This window comes from Apis mellifera, linkage group LG16 (assembly GCF_003254395.2).
Source record: "Apis mellifera strain DH4 linkage group LG16, Amel_HAv3.1, whole genome shotgun sequence".
Classification (NCBI taxonomy): Eukaryota; Metazoa; Arthropoda; class Insecta; order Hymenoptera; family Apidae; genus Apis; species Apis mellifera.
The window spans coordinates 4,949,550-4,967,997 of record NC_037653.1 but is presented as its reverse complement, the minus strand read 5'-3'; the positions used below and the strand labels follow the sequence as shown (position 1 = coordinate 4,967,997).

At 20.3% G+C, this 18,448-nt stretch overlaps 2 protein-coding genes across 9 annotated transcripts in view; one reads left to right on the top strand and one right to left on the bottom strand.

Moving 5' to 3' along the window:
- Window positions 1–1,522: 1,522 nt before the first annotated feature.
- The window catches only part of LOC725470 (sialin), a 29,034-nt gene continuing 12,108 nt past the window's right edge, over window positions 1,523–18,448 (bottom strand). Inside the window, exons 1-3 of one of the 5 annotated variants that reach the window (XM_006561358.3) lie at window positions 6,408–6,630; window positions 3,633–3,741; window positions 1,523–3,462 (exon numbers count right to left, since the gene is read on the bottom strand). In XM_006561358.3, coding sequence (XP_006561421.2) covers window positions 1,542–3,440 — 1,899 coding nt within the window. In that variant the 5' untranslated portion in view covers window positions 3,441–3,462; window positions 3,633–3,741; window positions 6,408–6,630 and the 3' untranslated portion in view covers window positions 1,523–1,541. Of the gene's footprint in view, window positions 3,463–3,632; window positions 3,742–5,293; window positions 5,553–6,407; window positions 6,631–12,835; window positions 13,125–16,675; window positions 16,842–18,448 lie in introns of those variants that run through there. The other 4 variants (XM_016916975.2, XM_016916976.2, XM_006561356.3 and 1 more) reach the window with 4 other exon arrangements.
- Window positions 8,474–15,520, top strand: LOC551214. Of its 4 annotated transcripts, XM_026445837.1 has the most exons (13): window positions 8,474–8,956; window positions 9,258–9,419; window positions 9,501–9,698; window positions 9,976–10,095; window positions 10,651–10,707; window positions 11,922–12,033; window positions 12,105–12,228; window positions 12,355–12,490; window positions 12,966–13,022; window positions 13,965–14,090; window positions 14,190–14,443; window positions 14,509–14,696; window positions 14,909–15,520. In XM_026445837.1, exons 1-13 carry the CDS (start codon window positions 8,938–8,940, stop codon window positions 15,207–15,209), a joined length of 1,854 nt encoding a protein of 617 aa, XP_026301622.1. In that variant the 5' UTR covers window positions 8,474–8,937; the 3' UTR covers window positions 15,210–15,520. The 4 variants fall into 4 exon arrangements, with proteins under 4 accessions (XP_026301622.1, XP_026301624.1, XP_026301623.1 ...); XM_026445839.1 differs by lacking the exon at window positions 12,966–13,022 and having other exon boundaries at window positions 8,482–8,956; XM_026445838.1 differs by lacking the exon at window positions 10,651–10,707 and having other exon boundaries at window positions 8,483–8,956.

The following is an 18,448-nucleotide window of genomic DNA, read 5'->3' as shown; positions in this document are numbered from 1 at the left end:
TATTATTATCATTATTTATAATTTGTTATATTATATAATTAAATAACATTTGATTTGAATGAAATAACTTTGTAATTATGTTAATTAACTTGAAAAATGAATAATATTTAAAGTTGTAAAATAATGTATAAATATGTTTAATTAATATGCAAGATTTATTATAAATTCAATGTTTGCTTATCTTGAAAATAATTTTCATGTGAAATCATGATTTAAATTTGTTTTTATGATTTAATATCTGATATAATATTATACCAGTATTTATAACATTAAATTGAATGAACTTTAATTTTTTATTTCAAAATTGCACAGTAATATAATATCGATAATCGAATTTTTATCATGGCGCTTTTTATGAATTATTTAGAATTGTTTTTTAATTTTGATACAAATTTTATATTCTTTGTATTTGAAAAAAATTATTATGTTATTATATTATATAAATGTATTAATAAATAATATTTTAATAATTTGATTTTATTTTTTAATATACATATATTTTATACATATATTATCATTTTTAAAAATCAATGAAAAAAATAAATCATAGTTATAATACAATAAGTAATATCTTGCTCTCTAATATATATGTTATCTTGTTATAATTATGTTTATTTTAATTATGTTAATTAATATACAATATAAGTAAATAAATTAAAATTTGATATTTCAAAAATTTTCAAAAATTTATTATCATTTTTAAATATTTATTGATAATATGATAAAGGTAATAAAAAATATATATTATTTACAATTTTACAAATAATATAATTAAAAAATACTTTATAATATTATATATTTTATATTCTCTCTCTCTTTCTTATATATCTTATATTCTCTCTCTTTCTTATATATCTTATATTCTCTCTCTTTCTTATATGTATATATATATCTTATATTCTCTCTCTTTCTTATATATATATTTTGTAATAAAAAATAAAAAATATATCATATTGTTCATATTTCGTTAGAATGTTTAAACATAAATTGTTATTTTTAAATTTTAACAATTGATAAATTTTCACAATTAATATTTTCAATAATAAATTTTAACAATTAATAATAATTTCACGTTATTTTAATAATAATATGATTTAAATTTTTTACAATATATATTTATATATGTATATTATATGTACATGTATATTATATGTATATTATACATATAAATATAATATATTATATATTATATATATCAAATTATAATAACTAAAACATAATAGTTTCCTTCAAAAAAAAATGACAAGAAATTATGATATAAAAATGTATTTTTGAATATAAAAATATAAAATATTCCTTTTATATTAATTATAAAAATAGTATATATCAAAAATTTTTAAATTTATAAAAGTTATATGCATATATGAAAAAAATAATGAATAAAAATATAAAAAATCAAATATAAAGCTAATTCTATTCTATATATTATGAATTTTAGTAAATAAAAAAATATTAATTTATATCTTTAAAAAAATTAATATTTCCAATAATACTAATTTCAAAATTAATATAACAAATTTTTTATGTTTACTCGTAAATTTTTAATCACTTTTTTCAATTTCAGCAAGCCATCGATAATATTCATTTCTTAAATAAACTAATGAGTCACATTCTTTGCATTCTTTATTTTCTTTTTTCTGTTGTTGCTTCTTCTTCATTTTCTTTTTTTTATTTTTATTATTATTGCTTTTATTTTCATTGACACTTACCATTTTAATCGTTTCAAGTATCACATTTGGATTTTTTTTGACAAATTTTGCAATTTGCATCAATGGTGTATTCACTTCTTTTTTTTGAGGTAATGATTCTTGATACACACTACGTGCAATACGTAAAAATACTATATTTTTTTCAAATAAATTCACAGAATTCACTGTTGTCCAATTAATATTATCTATAAATTTGTTAGGCCTTTTATTAGTGATACAAGCCAAAATTTCTTCTTTATTATATTCTATCACTGGACAATTATAATAATATTCCGTATCATTTCGTACATTTTCCATATAATCTGTTACCATATAGCTTAAAAGATTTTGTTCATCATGAATTTTATAGATATCAGATTCGTGACGTACGCAACTGAGGCCAATGTACAAAAAATTGGCAAAATGTTCGATACTTAGCTCTACTTTTACCTTTTCAATTGTTCGTCCTAAAGCGGCATGATATGTTAGCGCGTAAGGACGTAAAGGAAATTGCCATAATTCATCTGTATGTATAACATTCCTCAATAACCAAAGGCGATAGGCTGGTAAAATCTGATAATAATTAAGACTGACTCGTTCGATTTTTTCAACACGATTATAATTATTTTCAAAACGAATTCTTAAATATTTAATTTCAATATCTTCGTACACTATTTTTTCCAATACAACAATATTGTGAACACCATCTTTGTTAATATATATATATTTATACCCTTCTACCAATATCAAAGTAGGGAAAAATTTCTTGATTAAATTTTTTGATTCTTTACGTTTCGGTAAAAGAGGCACTATAAAATCATTTGAATCATGATAAAAATATGGCGCTTCGACATACGGTTTTCCTATCGACTGCAAATACTGAATAAAACGAGATAAACGCATTGTAATTTTACGATGAGTTTGAGCTATGTAAACGGTATCAAAACGTTCCTCGGTGAAATATTTTGATCGAAATAGAGAATATAAGAAATAACGCAAATTATAATAAAATTGGATATTTCCAATAGGTTGGAATTGTTGAATAAGTTTACGAAAACTCGTCAATTTATCTTCAAGCACGATATCACACGTTCGTGTATTAGTTAATTGATTTATCATCAAATCGTTAAATATCTGAACGATGTAAAAATTGTTTTCATTATGATATGAAGATTTATTGATTCCATTTAACTGCATGTGATATCCAGAAAAAATTAAATGCAGTCGATGTTTAAGAGACAATATATATAACAAAAGCAACATATTTGGCGATGATATAGTATACATATCTATGATAAAAGTAGTTGTGTTGTCTACACGGACAAATTTTTTAGATGATACTATTAAATTATGAAGTTCTTCGACTTCGTCATATCCGCATGATCTGAACATTTGAATAGCACCATGATACGGTAGATTGAAATAATGCATATTAAAAGATATATAAGTGTACGTTTTAATCTTCTTCAATGAAATTTCACTTGCTTGGTCTTTTCTGAATGTAATATAAGTTACGGGTTTCTTGTAATTTGCGACGAAAGTAGATAAAAGGAATGTTTTACCGGTCCCGCTTGGGGTGTTAATCACAATAATTGCATTATCTTTTTTCTTAAATAAATTGCATATATCGTTGTATACTTTCTTTTGATCCTTATTTAAACAATCGTAGATCAGTTCCTTTTCTCCGGTTTCACATTTCACGCATGGATTAATATTCAATAATTTTAATTCTTCCTCCAACTCCAGCATCATGGATCTTGTTATTTTATTAATTCTTTTCATTTGTACGTTTTAACATCATCCGATAGAAACGATTGAAAAAGAGAAAGAAAAAATATATTTCTATCAATGTATTTTTCAAAAAATTATAATGTTAATTATAAATGTATGTAATAATTGTAAACAATGTTAATAAAAATATTTAAATAAGAATAATTTCCTTACCTTTCTACGTTTAAGATATTATCGTTCAATGGTCTTTTCTTTTCCAAATATTCTTTTCCAGATATTTATATAGAGTGATAATCCTTCCATCTAAATGTTGTTTAAACATCTGCAAACACATACAAAACTGTTAAAACTCTACGGTAATATTAATTATCAGACAAATACATTTGATATCTATATTATTGATATCTATATTATCATAGATTAAATTCGTTTTTTTATTACACATTAATGTTATATCGATTATCAATAACATATATATATATAATTAAGAATAAATCATATAATAATACGAAATTCTTCAAATCTTTAATTTAACAATTATCAACAATCTAAATATATATTTCAAATCTTCAATTTTCAGTAAATTCAATTTAGATTTTTATGCGTTAAAAAGACAAAACGTAATAGAAATTTTATTATTTTTTATTAATTAAAATTAATTTAATCATTGATTCGATTAATTAATTTGTACGATTGTTGTCATAAAATTCGATGAATTTTTTTTATAAGTTCTGAAAATTCTTTCCAATCTTAAAAAAATAAATATCGATTCATTCTCGATAAAAATAAGTTATCTCCAATTAATGTGCTTATAAATAGAAGAGGATATTATAATATATCTAGAATATTACGATCATTCTACGCACTTTCTAAGAAAAAAGAAAATAGAATATCAGGATAAAATTCTCAAAAAAATTTTAAAAATGCAAAATTTATTTCAATCCTGTTTTTCGCGCAACATTTTAATTAACTTTTTTTATTTTAATTGATCCTTTCGAAACATCGAAAATTTATGACATCTATCGAGGACGAATATTCTAAATATTGTTATAAAATTAAATTATTAAAATATTATTTTGACTTATAGAATTAAGATAATCTTAAATTATTTCTATAATTATATCTATAATTATTTATATAAAAAGGAAAATATTTTTTATGCTTCTATTCTCGATTCTATAATGCCAATAATACATAAAAGAATTTCATGGTGTGTGATTGAATTGTATAATAACATCCGTGTCTAATACACGTGAAAAATGAATGAATGAGATAATCGCCAATCATACATCGATTCCTGAAAAAGATAGGACGACATTATCGAAAGAAAATAATCAGATTGATTCATTGGTAGTTCAAATATTAAAGAAATTGTCGAATATTTTCAAATATTATTTATCAAAATATTTTTAAAATATTAAAGTATTCGATTTAATTTACTAAAATTAAATTAGTATAATATTCTATTACTTTAAATATCTTGATAAATAGAGATTCTTGACGGTATTTATTATATTTATACGTTGATTATTATTTCTTTTTTTACCTTTTTAAATAATATTCTATTCCAAAATATAATATATTATATTTATATTATAGTGGTAAACATTTAATTAATTATTAATGTAAAATTTTTCTTGAAGGATATTTTCACTATTCTATATTTATAATCTCCTCAAAATAAGAATCCTGTTGTTGCTACAATAAGTAATATCGGATTATAATTTCTGAGATTTGATAAGAATTTTAATTTAAAAATATCCTCGTTTAGTATAAAAATAAGATATAATTTATATAAAATATATAGATATAAACAATAATTAAATATATAATTAATGAAAGTTATGAATAGAATATTGATATTTGATACCTACATATTTAAAAATATTTTTTATAAATATTCTTCTTTCGAAAATTTATAATTTATTCCAAGTGACTTGTTTCAAAAATTTTGATTTGAGATCCTTCTTAGCTCATCAAATTGAATGACTAATATTTCAGAATTTTCAATCTATTTATTTCTTCCCATGAGTTTTTTCCTTTTGGATTTCCTTTTAAATCCGATGAATTGATACACGGAATTACCATTTTTTACATAACGAATGTTATAACAAAGATACTAATGTAAAAAATGTTGTGAGATAAAGCATGATTAATGATTACGGAAAATTTTTCTATGCTGTATAATTAAATTTGTGTACATTCATGAAAAATAAAAATAAGTAATATTATTTTTTTAACGAAACGTGTATAACGTATATCCTTATAATTATAAAATAATGTTATCTATAATTTCTTATAAATAATTATAAAAAATTATTATCTATATATACAATAAAACCGATATAATCTATATAAAAATTTTAGTTCCATTATCATATTCCGAGAAGTCTTTTGTGAAATTTAATATCTAGATTATCATTTATATTACGTTTGATACAGACTATAGAATTGTTCATAATATAAACTTTCCTTGTTTAAATATCGTTTCTTTTTTTAGTTCATTTCGATAATTATCATGGTCACGGTTATGAAACTGCATGCAAGAGAATTCCCGGAAAATTATATATCACATAATATTTTACAGAATACATATGATATTATACAGAATTTTAAATTAAAAAAATTAACTTCTTTTTCTCATTGTTGTTACATTCTGAAATCGAATAAAAAGTAAATAATAATAATAATAATAAATTTAGAAAATAATTATTATAATAAATTTAGATATAATTTTAGAAATTAACAATTTCAAAAAAATAGACATATATATTGAATCAAATAAATATATATTTCTTTTTCTGTATCAAAATATTTAATAAAAGCAAAAATATATTTTTTTAAATCTAAATATTTTTTTTGACATAATTTAACATAGGTTATATTGACATCGTGGTAAATGACTATTATATATATTTTTATATTTCTAACTATTTACTAATGAACGAATGAAATATATAAAATAAAACGCAATTAAACTTTACTTACAAAATATTACATTTTGAAAGAGTTCATATTTTATTTATCCAATTCGAATTCTTTTCACACACAATACAAAATAGTAGTTTAACACAAATATAAAAAATGCTTAAATACTTCAAGATCCGCGTTCTACGAAGTTATATGATTAAATGTATCATAATCTTCTTTAGCAAGAGTGTACGCTGAATCAACTTTAAAGCCTAGTACGTGGCATTGCTTTGACGTCCTGACAAATCAAAGAGCCGGCTTATCTATATATACATATAAACATATATATAATATATGTTTAACATTAAATAATAATATTTTATTAATTTCAAGAAATAAAAAATTTGTTTTCTTTAAAGATCATATATAACTATAATCCATAGTTAATCTAATGTAGAAATCTATCTTTATTCAACATATTAGTATATTTTTTTTTGTACTTTTTATGTTTCTTTATATATACATATATATATTAATCATTATTGAATTTATAACCAATAAATTTCCTTTTATAATTTGAATATTTTTTTTAATTATTAAAAAGAGATTTTAGATTTAAAATCCACAAAACACATAATAAATATTATTTTTTATATTATTTAAAAAAAATTAATAAATAATAATATAAATCTATTTATTTCATAATGTAGTTCGAAATATTAAAAATGATTTTAAAAATACGATACGAGTACAATTATGATACTAAAATATATTATTCTTAAAATTTAATTATAAAAATAAAATTAATTTCAACATATTTTGAACAATTAAATTTGATTAAAAGTAGAAATTATTGTGAACTAACCAAATGTATTTATTATTTTAATTAATCAAAATTAATTATCGTAAATTAAAAATATCTAGAGAAATTTAAATTTAATAAAAAGAAAATATTTGTAAAATCATAATTTATAAATTTTTTAATATTAACTATCAATGAAAAACAAATTCATATTTTTAAATAACTTTAAAAATAACTAGAAATTTTATAAAAAGAACTATATCATAAATATGTGACTGTTTTCAATTTCTTATTGAAATATGGTAAATATAAAATACAAATAAAACTTCCATTGTATGTTAATTATCGATTAATATGGGCTATAAATATTTTCAATACATATATATAAAAAAAGAAATAATAAAGAATAAATTATAAAAAATTATATTATAATTTTTTATTATATCATAATATAAGATCATATATAAAACTAAAAATATATTTATGAATTATTGATAAAATTTAATATATTAAATAAATAATACAATTTGTAAGTTAATAATTGTATAATAAATAATATTAATTATATATTAATAAATAATATTTCCAAATATTTTAAATAAAATAAATTAATTGAATTATTAAATAAATTAATTTTTAAACATATATTAATAAAAATTGTATATTTAATTTTATACGTATGATAAATTTTATGAAGTAAATTCCACAATTCTTATTCAAATTTTTTTACTAGATACAAACAAGTTGACCAACTTATGATATTTGTAGAGAACTATGATGGCGTTTTGATCGTTCATAAAGTATGATTCTTAAGACTTAATTTTTCAAATTTATTATGACATTATGAATGTATCATAATTTATAAAATGATTTTTCTATTAATTTAACATAATATATTTTTATAAACTTTTTATTAACATTAAATTTAATATATTTAAATATAATTTTTTATACGATATAAAATGTTATAATTATTTATAATTATTTTTAAATATTATATTTAATATATGAAATATAAATATATAAAAAGTATAAATAAATTAAGATCAAATTATCTATATAATAATATACTAAGATATATGGTTCAAAAATTATAATAATTATAATTATAAAAAACAATTATTAATAAGAATATTATATTATAAAGAAAGTTATTTTTTATTAAATTATATTTATTTATGCTATTTTTATTTATTAGATATTGATTGTAGTGTATTTTTAATGAATGATATTAATAATAGAATTTTTTATATAATAAATAGAAATACATATACATATGTAATACATGATTGTGATCGAATGTAAGTACGACATCATAGTATTTATAATATATTTCATTTGTACTTAAAAAACAAATGACATATTGAAATTCGCGTCATACTTAAATATAAGTATGGCGTAGGGCGGTGGCATGTATCACCGATTCGATCGATAACTGTTTCGATGAGTATTCAAGTCGATCACTTAACATTACCTATTTCTTGTGCTAATGAACTTTGTGCATCTTTTCTATTATGCACTACCTTTTAAAGATATACTTTTATCGTATCCAGGAAAGGTTAACTAGAAAGAATAAAGAGGTTATATATATTTCGTTTTGACAGGCGCAAGTACTGTGGTGGGACAGTAACGAATACGAAGGCGATTAAAAAGTCGAGCAGTAGATAACGATAGTCGCTGTTGAACGAACGAGTTCGAGCAGATTACTTTTGTTAAATTTAAATGTTCCTCTTGTTATCTATTATTTAATTAATGCCATAAAAAGTTATTTGAAATAAATAAAAGATAAAGTAAACGATATTTAAAATGGATGATAAAAAGACAGGTGAGTATATAAAAAAATGAAATTTTTTAATAATAAATTTATTTAAATATAAAATTTAATTTTACGATTTAATATAATGAATTATTTTTTATGTAATAATGTTTAGTTGGAGTATATGATAAAAACAACTGTTAACAGTTCTTATCTTTATAGAATTTAAATTGATTTTCAAATACGTTTTTTATTTAAATGATGATAAATAATTGCTATAATTCTATTATTTATTTATTTATTTTTTATATATAATTGTTAATTTATACTAATTGATTTATTTTATTCATGTTTTTTTTTCATTTATTAGAACACATTGTCATGACTCCAAAATCTAAAACTGCAAATTCTACAACTATTATAATAGAAAGGCAGACTTTAGAATCACCAACAGAAAATGGAAATGAGAATAATGTTCATGTTGCTGGAGGAGATCATAAAGGAATAGTTATTAATAAACAAGCAATTACTGGTACATAAAATTATTTATAACTATTCAGTATATTGAAATAATATTAATATAAAAAAAAATGATATCATAAAATTTTTATAGTAACAAATGGAGAAGTTCATCCAGCACATCTTTGTTTACAATTTAGAGTATTCTTAGTGAGTGCTCAAAGTGGAAAACATACGCAAGAATCCAGAACTCTTCAATTTTGGTTTATAGATACACTTTCAGAGATAGAACATCCCAGTGTGGCACAAGAATTCTTTAGGGAATTAGTTAGTCCCAAGGAATTTCCAAGAGGTAAAGATCATTTTAAATTTATTAAAATTATTATGTATAATAATAATCTATAAGCATAGATAATCTATAAGCATACTTTATAATTAAAAATAATTTTTTATAATTAAACTATTAAGTTTAATTATAGAAATATTGATCTATTATAATGTGTGAATATAAGGTAATTTTAATTTTAAAATATTATATATTAATTATTCCATGTTGCTATTTTAAAAGAATTTTTTTTTTAAAAATTATAACATATATAATTTCAGTAAATTATATGGTTTTGTTACAGATTATGTTGGATTTATAAAGAAAATAATGAAGTTAATGTTGCATAAGTATTCTACTATTAAAAAGATAGAAGTAGAATTGAAACAGCTTGAAGAACCAATTAATCTTCCAACTAGACCATGTAAGTATAATATATTTATTTTTATTTTATTAAAACATACAAATTGTTAATATATATAATATTTTCTTTTATATATGATTTGATTATATATTTTTTTATAATAACAAATGATACTTTTATAGCTAAAAATATTATATCTTATATATATCATTACTCATCATTACTCATAAGTATATTAACTATTTGATTTTTGCTTTAAAAAATTATTTTTAAATAATTTTAATTTATATAATAATATAAATAATAATATAATAATTTAAATAATAAATATTTTTAAATATAATACTTTTTTCTGTTGATAAAAACATATAAAATGACTTTTAACTTTTTAAGTAGAGATAGCATCAAGATTTATTTGATTAGATTTATTGAACTAAATGGTTTTTATTAAAAGATATTGGAGCAGTGTGTCTCAAGTATACATTACAACTGAAACTGAAGGAAATGTACACTTAACATTTGAGCTGCTCGTGTTACTTGTGTACATTTTATACGCATGTAATCTATTCATTCATATGAAATAAAAATGTTATTTTTAATCTCTGTTATTCACAGCTGATACTGGTCATATACTGTTCACACTTCCATATAAGAAAATTAATTGGAAATCAGGTTGGAGACAATGAAAAAATTGCATATTTTATTGCGATTTATGTTTATTAATATTTTATATGCAGGCTATTATATAAAATATAATAACAAATAGATATTTGCCGGTCAAACATGAAAAAAATTTTATATAAAATTTTTTTATTTATTTTTAATTTTATTATAATTTTATTTGATTTATTGATATATATTTTGATAATTATGTATAAAAAATATATTTTTAAAAAATAGATAATATATAAAATATGATAAAAAAATAATTCAATTAAATATAAAAAAATTGAATTCTTATATTGACCGGTAAATATATGTTCTATTGCTTCATGCAATGAAGTAGTTACCATAACAACATTGGCTTAACACAATGTTTTTGTTAGTTTTTGCATTAATCCAATATTAAAACATTTATGATACATTTTAATTTTTATTTTAATCAACAATGAAAATCACAATTTGCAATCATTTCAACTCATTCTTTTTACTTTCTTTTTTAAATTTGTAACTTATTTAAAAAGAAAAATTCTTATATTTATTTATTTCATTGAAATTAGATATATATGTATGTCTTATTTTGGAGTGTATTATATTTGTAATATAAATGCATGATTATGAATGCAATAATATTTTTATTTTATTTAATTCAAACTTTTAATATAGTGTAAAATAAATTAGAAAAAAATTAAATAATAAAAGAAAATTAAATATTTGAAAATAATATAAATTATTAAATTTAAAGTATAGAAAAAAATATAATTTAAATTATATTTCACAAAATTTATTTTTAATTTAATATACACATTAATGATAAATTTAATATATATATATTAATTTAATTGTATGACATTTTATAATTTCTATTTACTTTATTTACTTTAACACTAATATATCCATAAAAATCATTTACCTTGTACTCATGGTCACTTATTGCCATATAAAATTTTTAGACTTGATTTCTATGTCAGCAATTCTATAAAAGGCATTAGTAGTATAAATTACATTCTTATTTTAAATTTCAAGTAGCTTTTCACCATATATGTAATATGATAGACACATGTTTAGTATACATAAACACACAAATTGTAGTTTATTTTATTTATTAAATATTTTAAGAAATAATTACACACAATTTATTTTTCAATAAATATTTATATATTTTACAGAATCATAATATAATATATTTAAAAAATTAAATAATATTTAATTTGTCTGTTTAATAGTATCAACAGATGAAACAGTTATTGGCCAAGTGGTTGAACTGACAATAGAAAAAGTACTTGAACTTATTGAATCTGCTTATCCAAATCCAATAACAATAATTGATATAGCAAAGTAAGATTTTTATTATAAAAAATTGATTAATTATTAAAGAATCAATATTTCAATGTATATAATTATTATAGAGAACATGGTTGGGATCCTTCTGCTGTTGAAATAAAATTAAAAGAATTGCAAGAGAAAGGTGTAGTTAAAGCAATGGAACATGGAGCTTTTACTAGAGTTGTACATCAAGACACACAAGTTCAAGTAAATTTGAATATTTTTATTGTAATAAATGAATATATATTATTATATATATCAATTAATGATCTATTTTAAATACAATTATTTGTAATAATTATAGGATATAAAAAATTATTTATTATCTTTTAGGTTGTAAAACAAATGCCAACAATGGCAAATGCAAAACAACCTACTATAGCAATTATTACTGCACAATATTGTGAAAAATTGGCAGTTGATTCAATGATTGAAAACAAAGAAACATTTGTCCGTTATACTACTGTTGGTAAGATTTTATTTTATTTATTATATAATTATTCTTTATATTATTTTTATCAATTAATTTTCATAAATTATATAATGAAAGGAATATATAATGTATGAGGTATGTTAATTTGTTATAAATATTATGTTTTTTATTTTACAATATAAATAAATAAGTTTTCACATTAAATTAGATTCTATAATTAAATTTTTATACGTTTCTTGAAATTCTTTTTTTTTAAATTAATATACATTGAACTTAATTTTTACTTAATTTTTAATTTATTTTTTATTTAAATTAAATAATATGAATATTTAATTTCAAATATAATTGTGCAATTTTAAATTTTATTATTTTGAAATACAAAATAATTTATTATATTTCATATTGAATTTAAACAAAAAACTGTTTATATAATTGTAATATTATACATAAGATGACGGTAAAAGTACAAAATATGTTGTGTATATATATTTTACTACGCATGAAACTTTAGGTACAGCAAGCTCACCTGATGCAACAGATGGAGTACCGCGAGTGACATGTCGTTTTGGTAAAGTAGTTTGTAATATAGTTTCTCTTTTCTTTCAATGTCGTTTAACGTTATAGCTTGCCAATTGCTTGCCAATTCAAGAAACGTCGCAGAGCCACTGTGCTGTGAAAAATGTATACTAATAGACTTTTTTATCAAAATATTATTTTATTCATGGCAGAAACAGTATATTTTTATGTTGTAATGGAATTCATTCAAAATATAATCTTATGTATTATGTCTTCATCTTTAAATACTTATTCTTTCAGCAATATTAGCAAATTAAGTTAAATTTATCATATACATTAAATGGGCATGGTTTAACATTATCACAAATTATATCCTTTATTTATATATCTGTTTGTGTTTTGTTTTTTGTTTGTGTGAAAGATATATTGTTTTTATTTAAGATTTATAATAATTTGTTATAATTATTATTTTTAATTTTTAAATAAATAATTTATATTATATTATATTATATTAATATTTAAGAATGAAATTTTTAATTTATAATTTTATAATTTTTTTATTTTCATTTATTACTATTATGTATAATATAATTGGCTCAATTTAATACTGAATATTATGTTAATACAATATTACATATTCTTAAATATTATTATATATTTATACATACATACATATTGAGTAATTAATTAAATATTAAAACTTATAAATTAAATAAATATTGAAAAAAAATTTTAAATCATTTACGAAATATTAATATATTTCAATAATCATTACTTTTAATTAAAAGAAAAATGTGTATAAATGAAATTAATGAAAATGATATTTTTATATAATTGCATTTGGAATGAATTATTTTTAATTAATCTAGTCACATAGAACACAAATTCAGTGCCAATCTTTTAATAGTAGCACAAAGCACATGTATCATACACAAATTTTAAAATTAATAATAGAAGATTTATTTGATATAAGGTAAGATTATTTTTGTTATAGGTGAATCAAATGTTTACACATTAGGCAATATTGGTGCACATAGAATTGTATGCACAAAACTACCAACTGTAGGTCATACAAGAGAAGCAATGACTGCAGCAGGAAATACAACTACCAGATTATTAGGTAATATTTGAGTTTTTCGATTTATTTTTAATTGATAAATTTATTTGTGATGATGAATCTTATAATTCCTTGTATCCAAATATTTTATATTTTTCTTAGGTACGTTTCAAAAGGTTGATTTTGTTTTCTTAATTGGAATTGGAGGAGGTGTACCACATTACACAGATTATAATAAACATGTACGACTTGGTGATGTGGTTATATCTTATCCTACTCCTTTAAATAATAAATATATCTATGTTTATTGTGAAAGTGCAAAGACAAATGAAAATGGTGATTATCATTTTGAAACCAAAGAATATTGTCCACCAAATTTATGCCTTCAAGAAATCGCTGCTAATCTTAAACATCAGGTAAATTGTTATATTTTTGAATTTATAGTAAAAATTTGGAATAATTATTATGTTAACAATTCTAGTCGGAAAATGAATCAAATCCTCCATGGCAAACATACTTGAAAGAAGGTTTAGATAATTTGACTAATCAAACAGAGCATGATTTTAAATCACCTCCACCAGAATCTGATAAATTATACATGGCTATTGGTGAAAGAGACGTTATTGAAGTTGCACATCCTACTGCACCTTCAGATGCGATATATAAAAGGTTATTATTGTTATTAAATACATATTTTTTTTTATAAACTTATTTGTCAGTTATCAATAAGAATAACCATAAGTTATATAATTTTTTTATATTCTATTATATTATATTTCTAATATTATCGACTAGATAGTTTTAAAAATTTAATGAATTTTTAATAATTTTTACCATATTTATTTTATATTTATCATTATAAAACTAATTCGATGTTCCAGAATAAATGGTTGTCCACGAATTCATTTAGCACCTATAGCATCTGGTAGATATATTGCACGTGATGATCAATTGAGACAGAAATTTGCAGTTCGTTTTGGAGCTCTTGCATTTGATACAGAAATGGATGCTGTGGTCGAAAGTATTTTAGGTAATTGTCGTGAAAGTTTTGCCGTTATTCGAGGTATTTCTGATTATAAAGATGGTTCTCGCATAAAAGAATGGCAACCTTACGCGTCTTTAGCTGCTGCGAGTGTAATGAAATCTATCATTTGTGCTATGGATCCACCTACTAATGTGTAATATTATTTCTAAATGTTCGTTTTATTTCATTCGATATAGTATTTTATGCAATATTTGGTAAAAATATTTCACGTTATTTTTTATATATAAGATGGACCAACTATATTCATTGATTAGAACAATCGTAGTTTCAATTGGCATACTGATATAATATGTGTATACGCACAAGTTGCATAATTCATGATTATTTAACAGATGATAATTTCTTTTTTTTTATATATATATATTTCAAACTGCATTTAATGTGATACAGATCATATATTTTACAATCAGAAAAAAATAACATCGTGATCAAAACATATATATATGATCAAATACGTAGAAATCAGAAAGTAAAATGCACCAGTGCATTATAATTAAGGGAATAGTTAGTATGATACAAATGACTTTTTTTTAGTAATAGGTATCAAAAATAATTCCAAATAATTTCTCAGAATTACTCAAAAATAAATATGACTGATAGAAATGTAATCCATTTTTAAAATTTATTTTAACATGAATATTTGAAAAATTTACAATTTCTATTTCTAAATGTATCTTTTCTATATTATTTGATAATCTAATATTTACACATCGATTTGCTATACTTAGTTCATTTCCTAATTTTAGAAACATTTTAAAATATCAATTTGATATAATTTTATGAAATAATAATGATATAATGATATATGATTTTATAGAATTATTCATATATTTTTTTGTACTTTTCATCTTATCTATTGTCATTTTATTATTTAAGTACAATATCAAGAAATTAATACATAAACGAAAGCGGTTCAGTGATTTTAAGACTGGTGCCATTTTCGTTCTTTTGAACACTTATAAAACTTTTTTATTAAATTTTAACATAATAAAAAAGTTTTGTATGATTAAAAAATCATACGTTTGCAATAGTGTAATTTAAAAATAATTATAGTAATGAGGCTCTTGAATATTAAATATTAGCGGACAGGATCCGAAATAAAGTAGATACAAGAATCACACAAAGCTTTAAATAAAGCCTCAAAATACGTAGACCAGCAAAATAATTTAGATTTAGAATACGATACCTGAAATTGAAGTATATTTGGCAGTATTTATCTAAATACGATCAAATTATCGTTAAAAAAAATTATCCTAGTAAATATTACATGTTTGTCAGAATATATCACCGTTTCAAACAAATCTGTCCATTTTATCTATGAGGTGCGTAATAAATATATTCACATTTTTTGAATTCAATGAAAGAAATATAAATAAGTAATTACGTCCAAAAGTTTAATCGCATTTAAAAAAATATATATATATATATATATAATAAGTATATATAAAAATTTAATCAAAGTATGATTTTAATAATAGCTTTAACACAATTGATTTTTTCAATTTAATGTTAACATTTTTTTATAATTGTTTAAATTTTATAGCTTATTTTATAATTTATTTCTTTTTTAATATATTTAAATTAATATCATTATGTTAATATATTTTTGATTTAATATATTTTATGTATATTCATTTATCACATGTATCATTTTTATATATTTTCAAATGATAAATAATTCGCTACAGATGGTTGTGAATATACATCGTTCCTATTTCACTCTGCAGATTTAACTTCATTCCTTTTTTTGGTAGTTTTGCTAGTGTAGTCTGAAAAAATTTTATTGTCCATAAAGATAAATCGGTTCATGTTCCAATAAGAAAAAAATAACATATTATGTATCTTCTCATTACATATATCTTTTTTATGTTATAATTTAATTGGATAAGTTAAATCTGTATTTATATATTTCAAAGATAGATAATACTATATTTTAGAACAATATCGTTTCAAAATCATGATATAGTTTATTAAAACAATTATATTTGTATTTATATTAAATTGTTACTTAAATTGTTTAAAATAAATTTTTATTATTTATTGATTAAATATCTCTTTAACATTATATAAAAAGAAAATATTTTAAACTTGTTTCAGATCTAATTTCAATAAGTGCTATTAAACATTTGGACGATAATGTATGCACCAAATATATTTAAATTGTACAAGTAATTAACATTAGTTAAAGTGCCAATGTGTTCAATATATTTGGCTAATGCAGAAATAAGAGAAATTTTTCTGAAAGATAAACGAATAACAATATTTTTTTTTTAAATTAAAGAATTTAATTTATCATTAATCTTCAAAAATTTAATTTATTGAATAATATATTATTTAGGAAGAATCTTTTCTTTTGAGAATATTTTATTCGTTTCTCTTTTAGATTAATATTCTCTTTATTTGCAGTATAGACCAACATCATTGAATTCTACTGCCTCTTTGAAAATTCCATAAATAAGCGTGAATATTCAAATATTTGAAAATCGTTTTAAAAAAAAAAATCAATAATATATGTAAGCTTTGTTAACAACATCAAATGTAACTTCTTTGCATTTCAACATCTTTATAGATTCTAAAGCACAGGGTAGCATAATAAGAATTTTATATTTAAATAACATTTTACTTGAGCATAAATCTAAAGAATGGAAAGTAGTACTAGATTACATTTAAGTACATATATATATATATGTATCGTTGATAGCAACAAAATCTTCAATTCTAGCATTAGGTGCATAGTCATTAATCAAATGTCTCTATTTATTTATTTATTCATTACAAATTAAGCAGTCTAATTATCAATCTAATTATTCAAGATATGATTGTCGTTTTAAAATATTATAATATCTGTATATTTTATTTTCAAAAATATTATTTTATATTGTTTCAAACATAAAGATATATGATATCATGCAAATAGATAAAAATAGAGAGAGAAAAAAAAATGAAAGACGAGTAAAAAAAAATCATTAATAATAATAGAATCTCAGATCAATTTAATCAATAAAAAGAATCACTTGTTGCGTAGAAGCACATTTTTAAAAAAAATTCTATGAAATATGAAGAGTAATTATCATAAATAAATGAATATATATATATATATATATACACACATATTATTATAAATATATGCAAATACGTATAGATATACAATTATTTAAAATATTTAATAAATATATAATATATATCATATATAGAAATCGTAAATTATATTACGTGGTGAAACTTTAAATTCGATTTACCTGACGATAACAGATTCCTAAGGCCTAAATAATTGTGTACGAAACGAACGAAACTTTGTTAATATGTTTAAGCGGGGCTTTCAAGCTTCGAGCTTCCAAACTATTATATGTATTTACATATATTTACGTTAGTATTA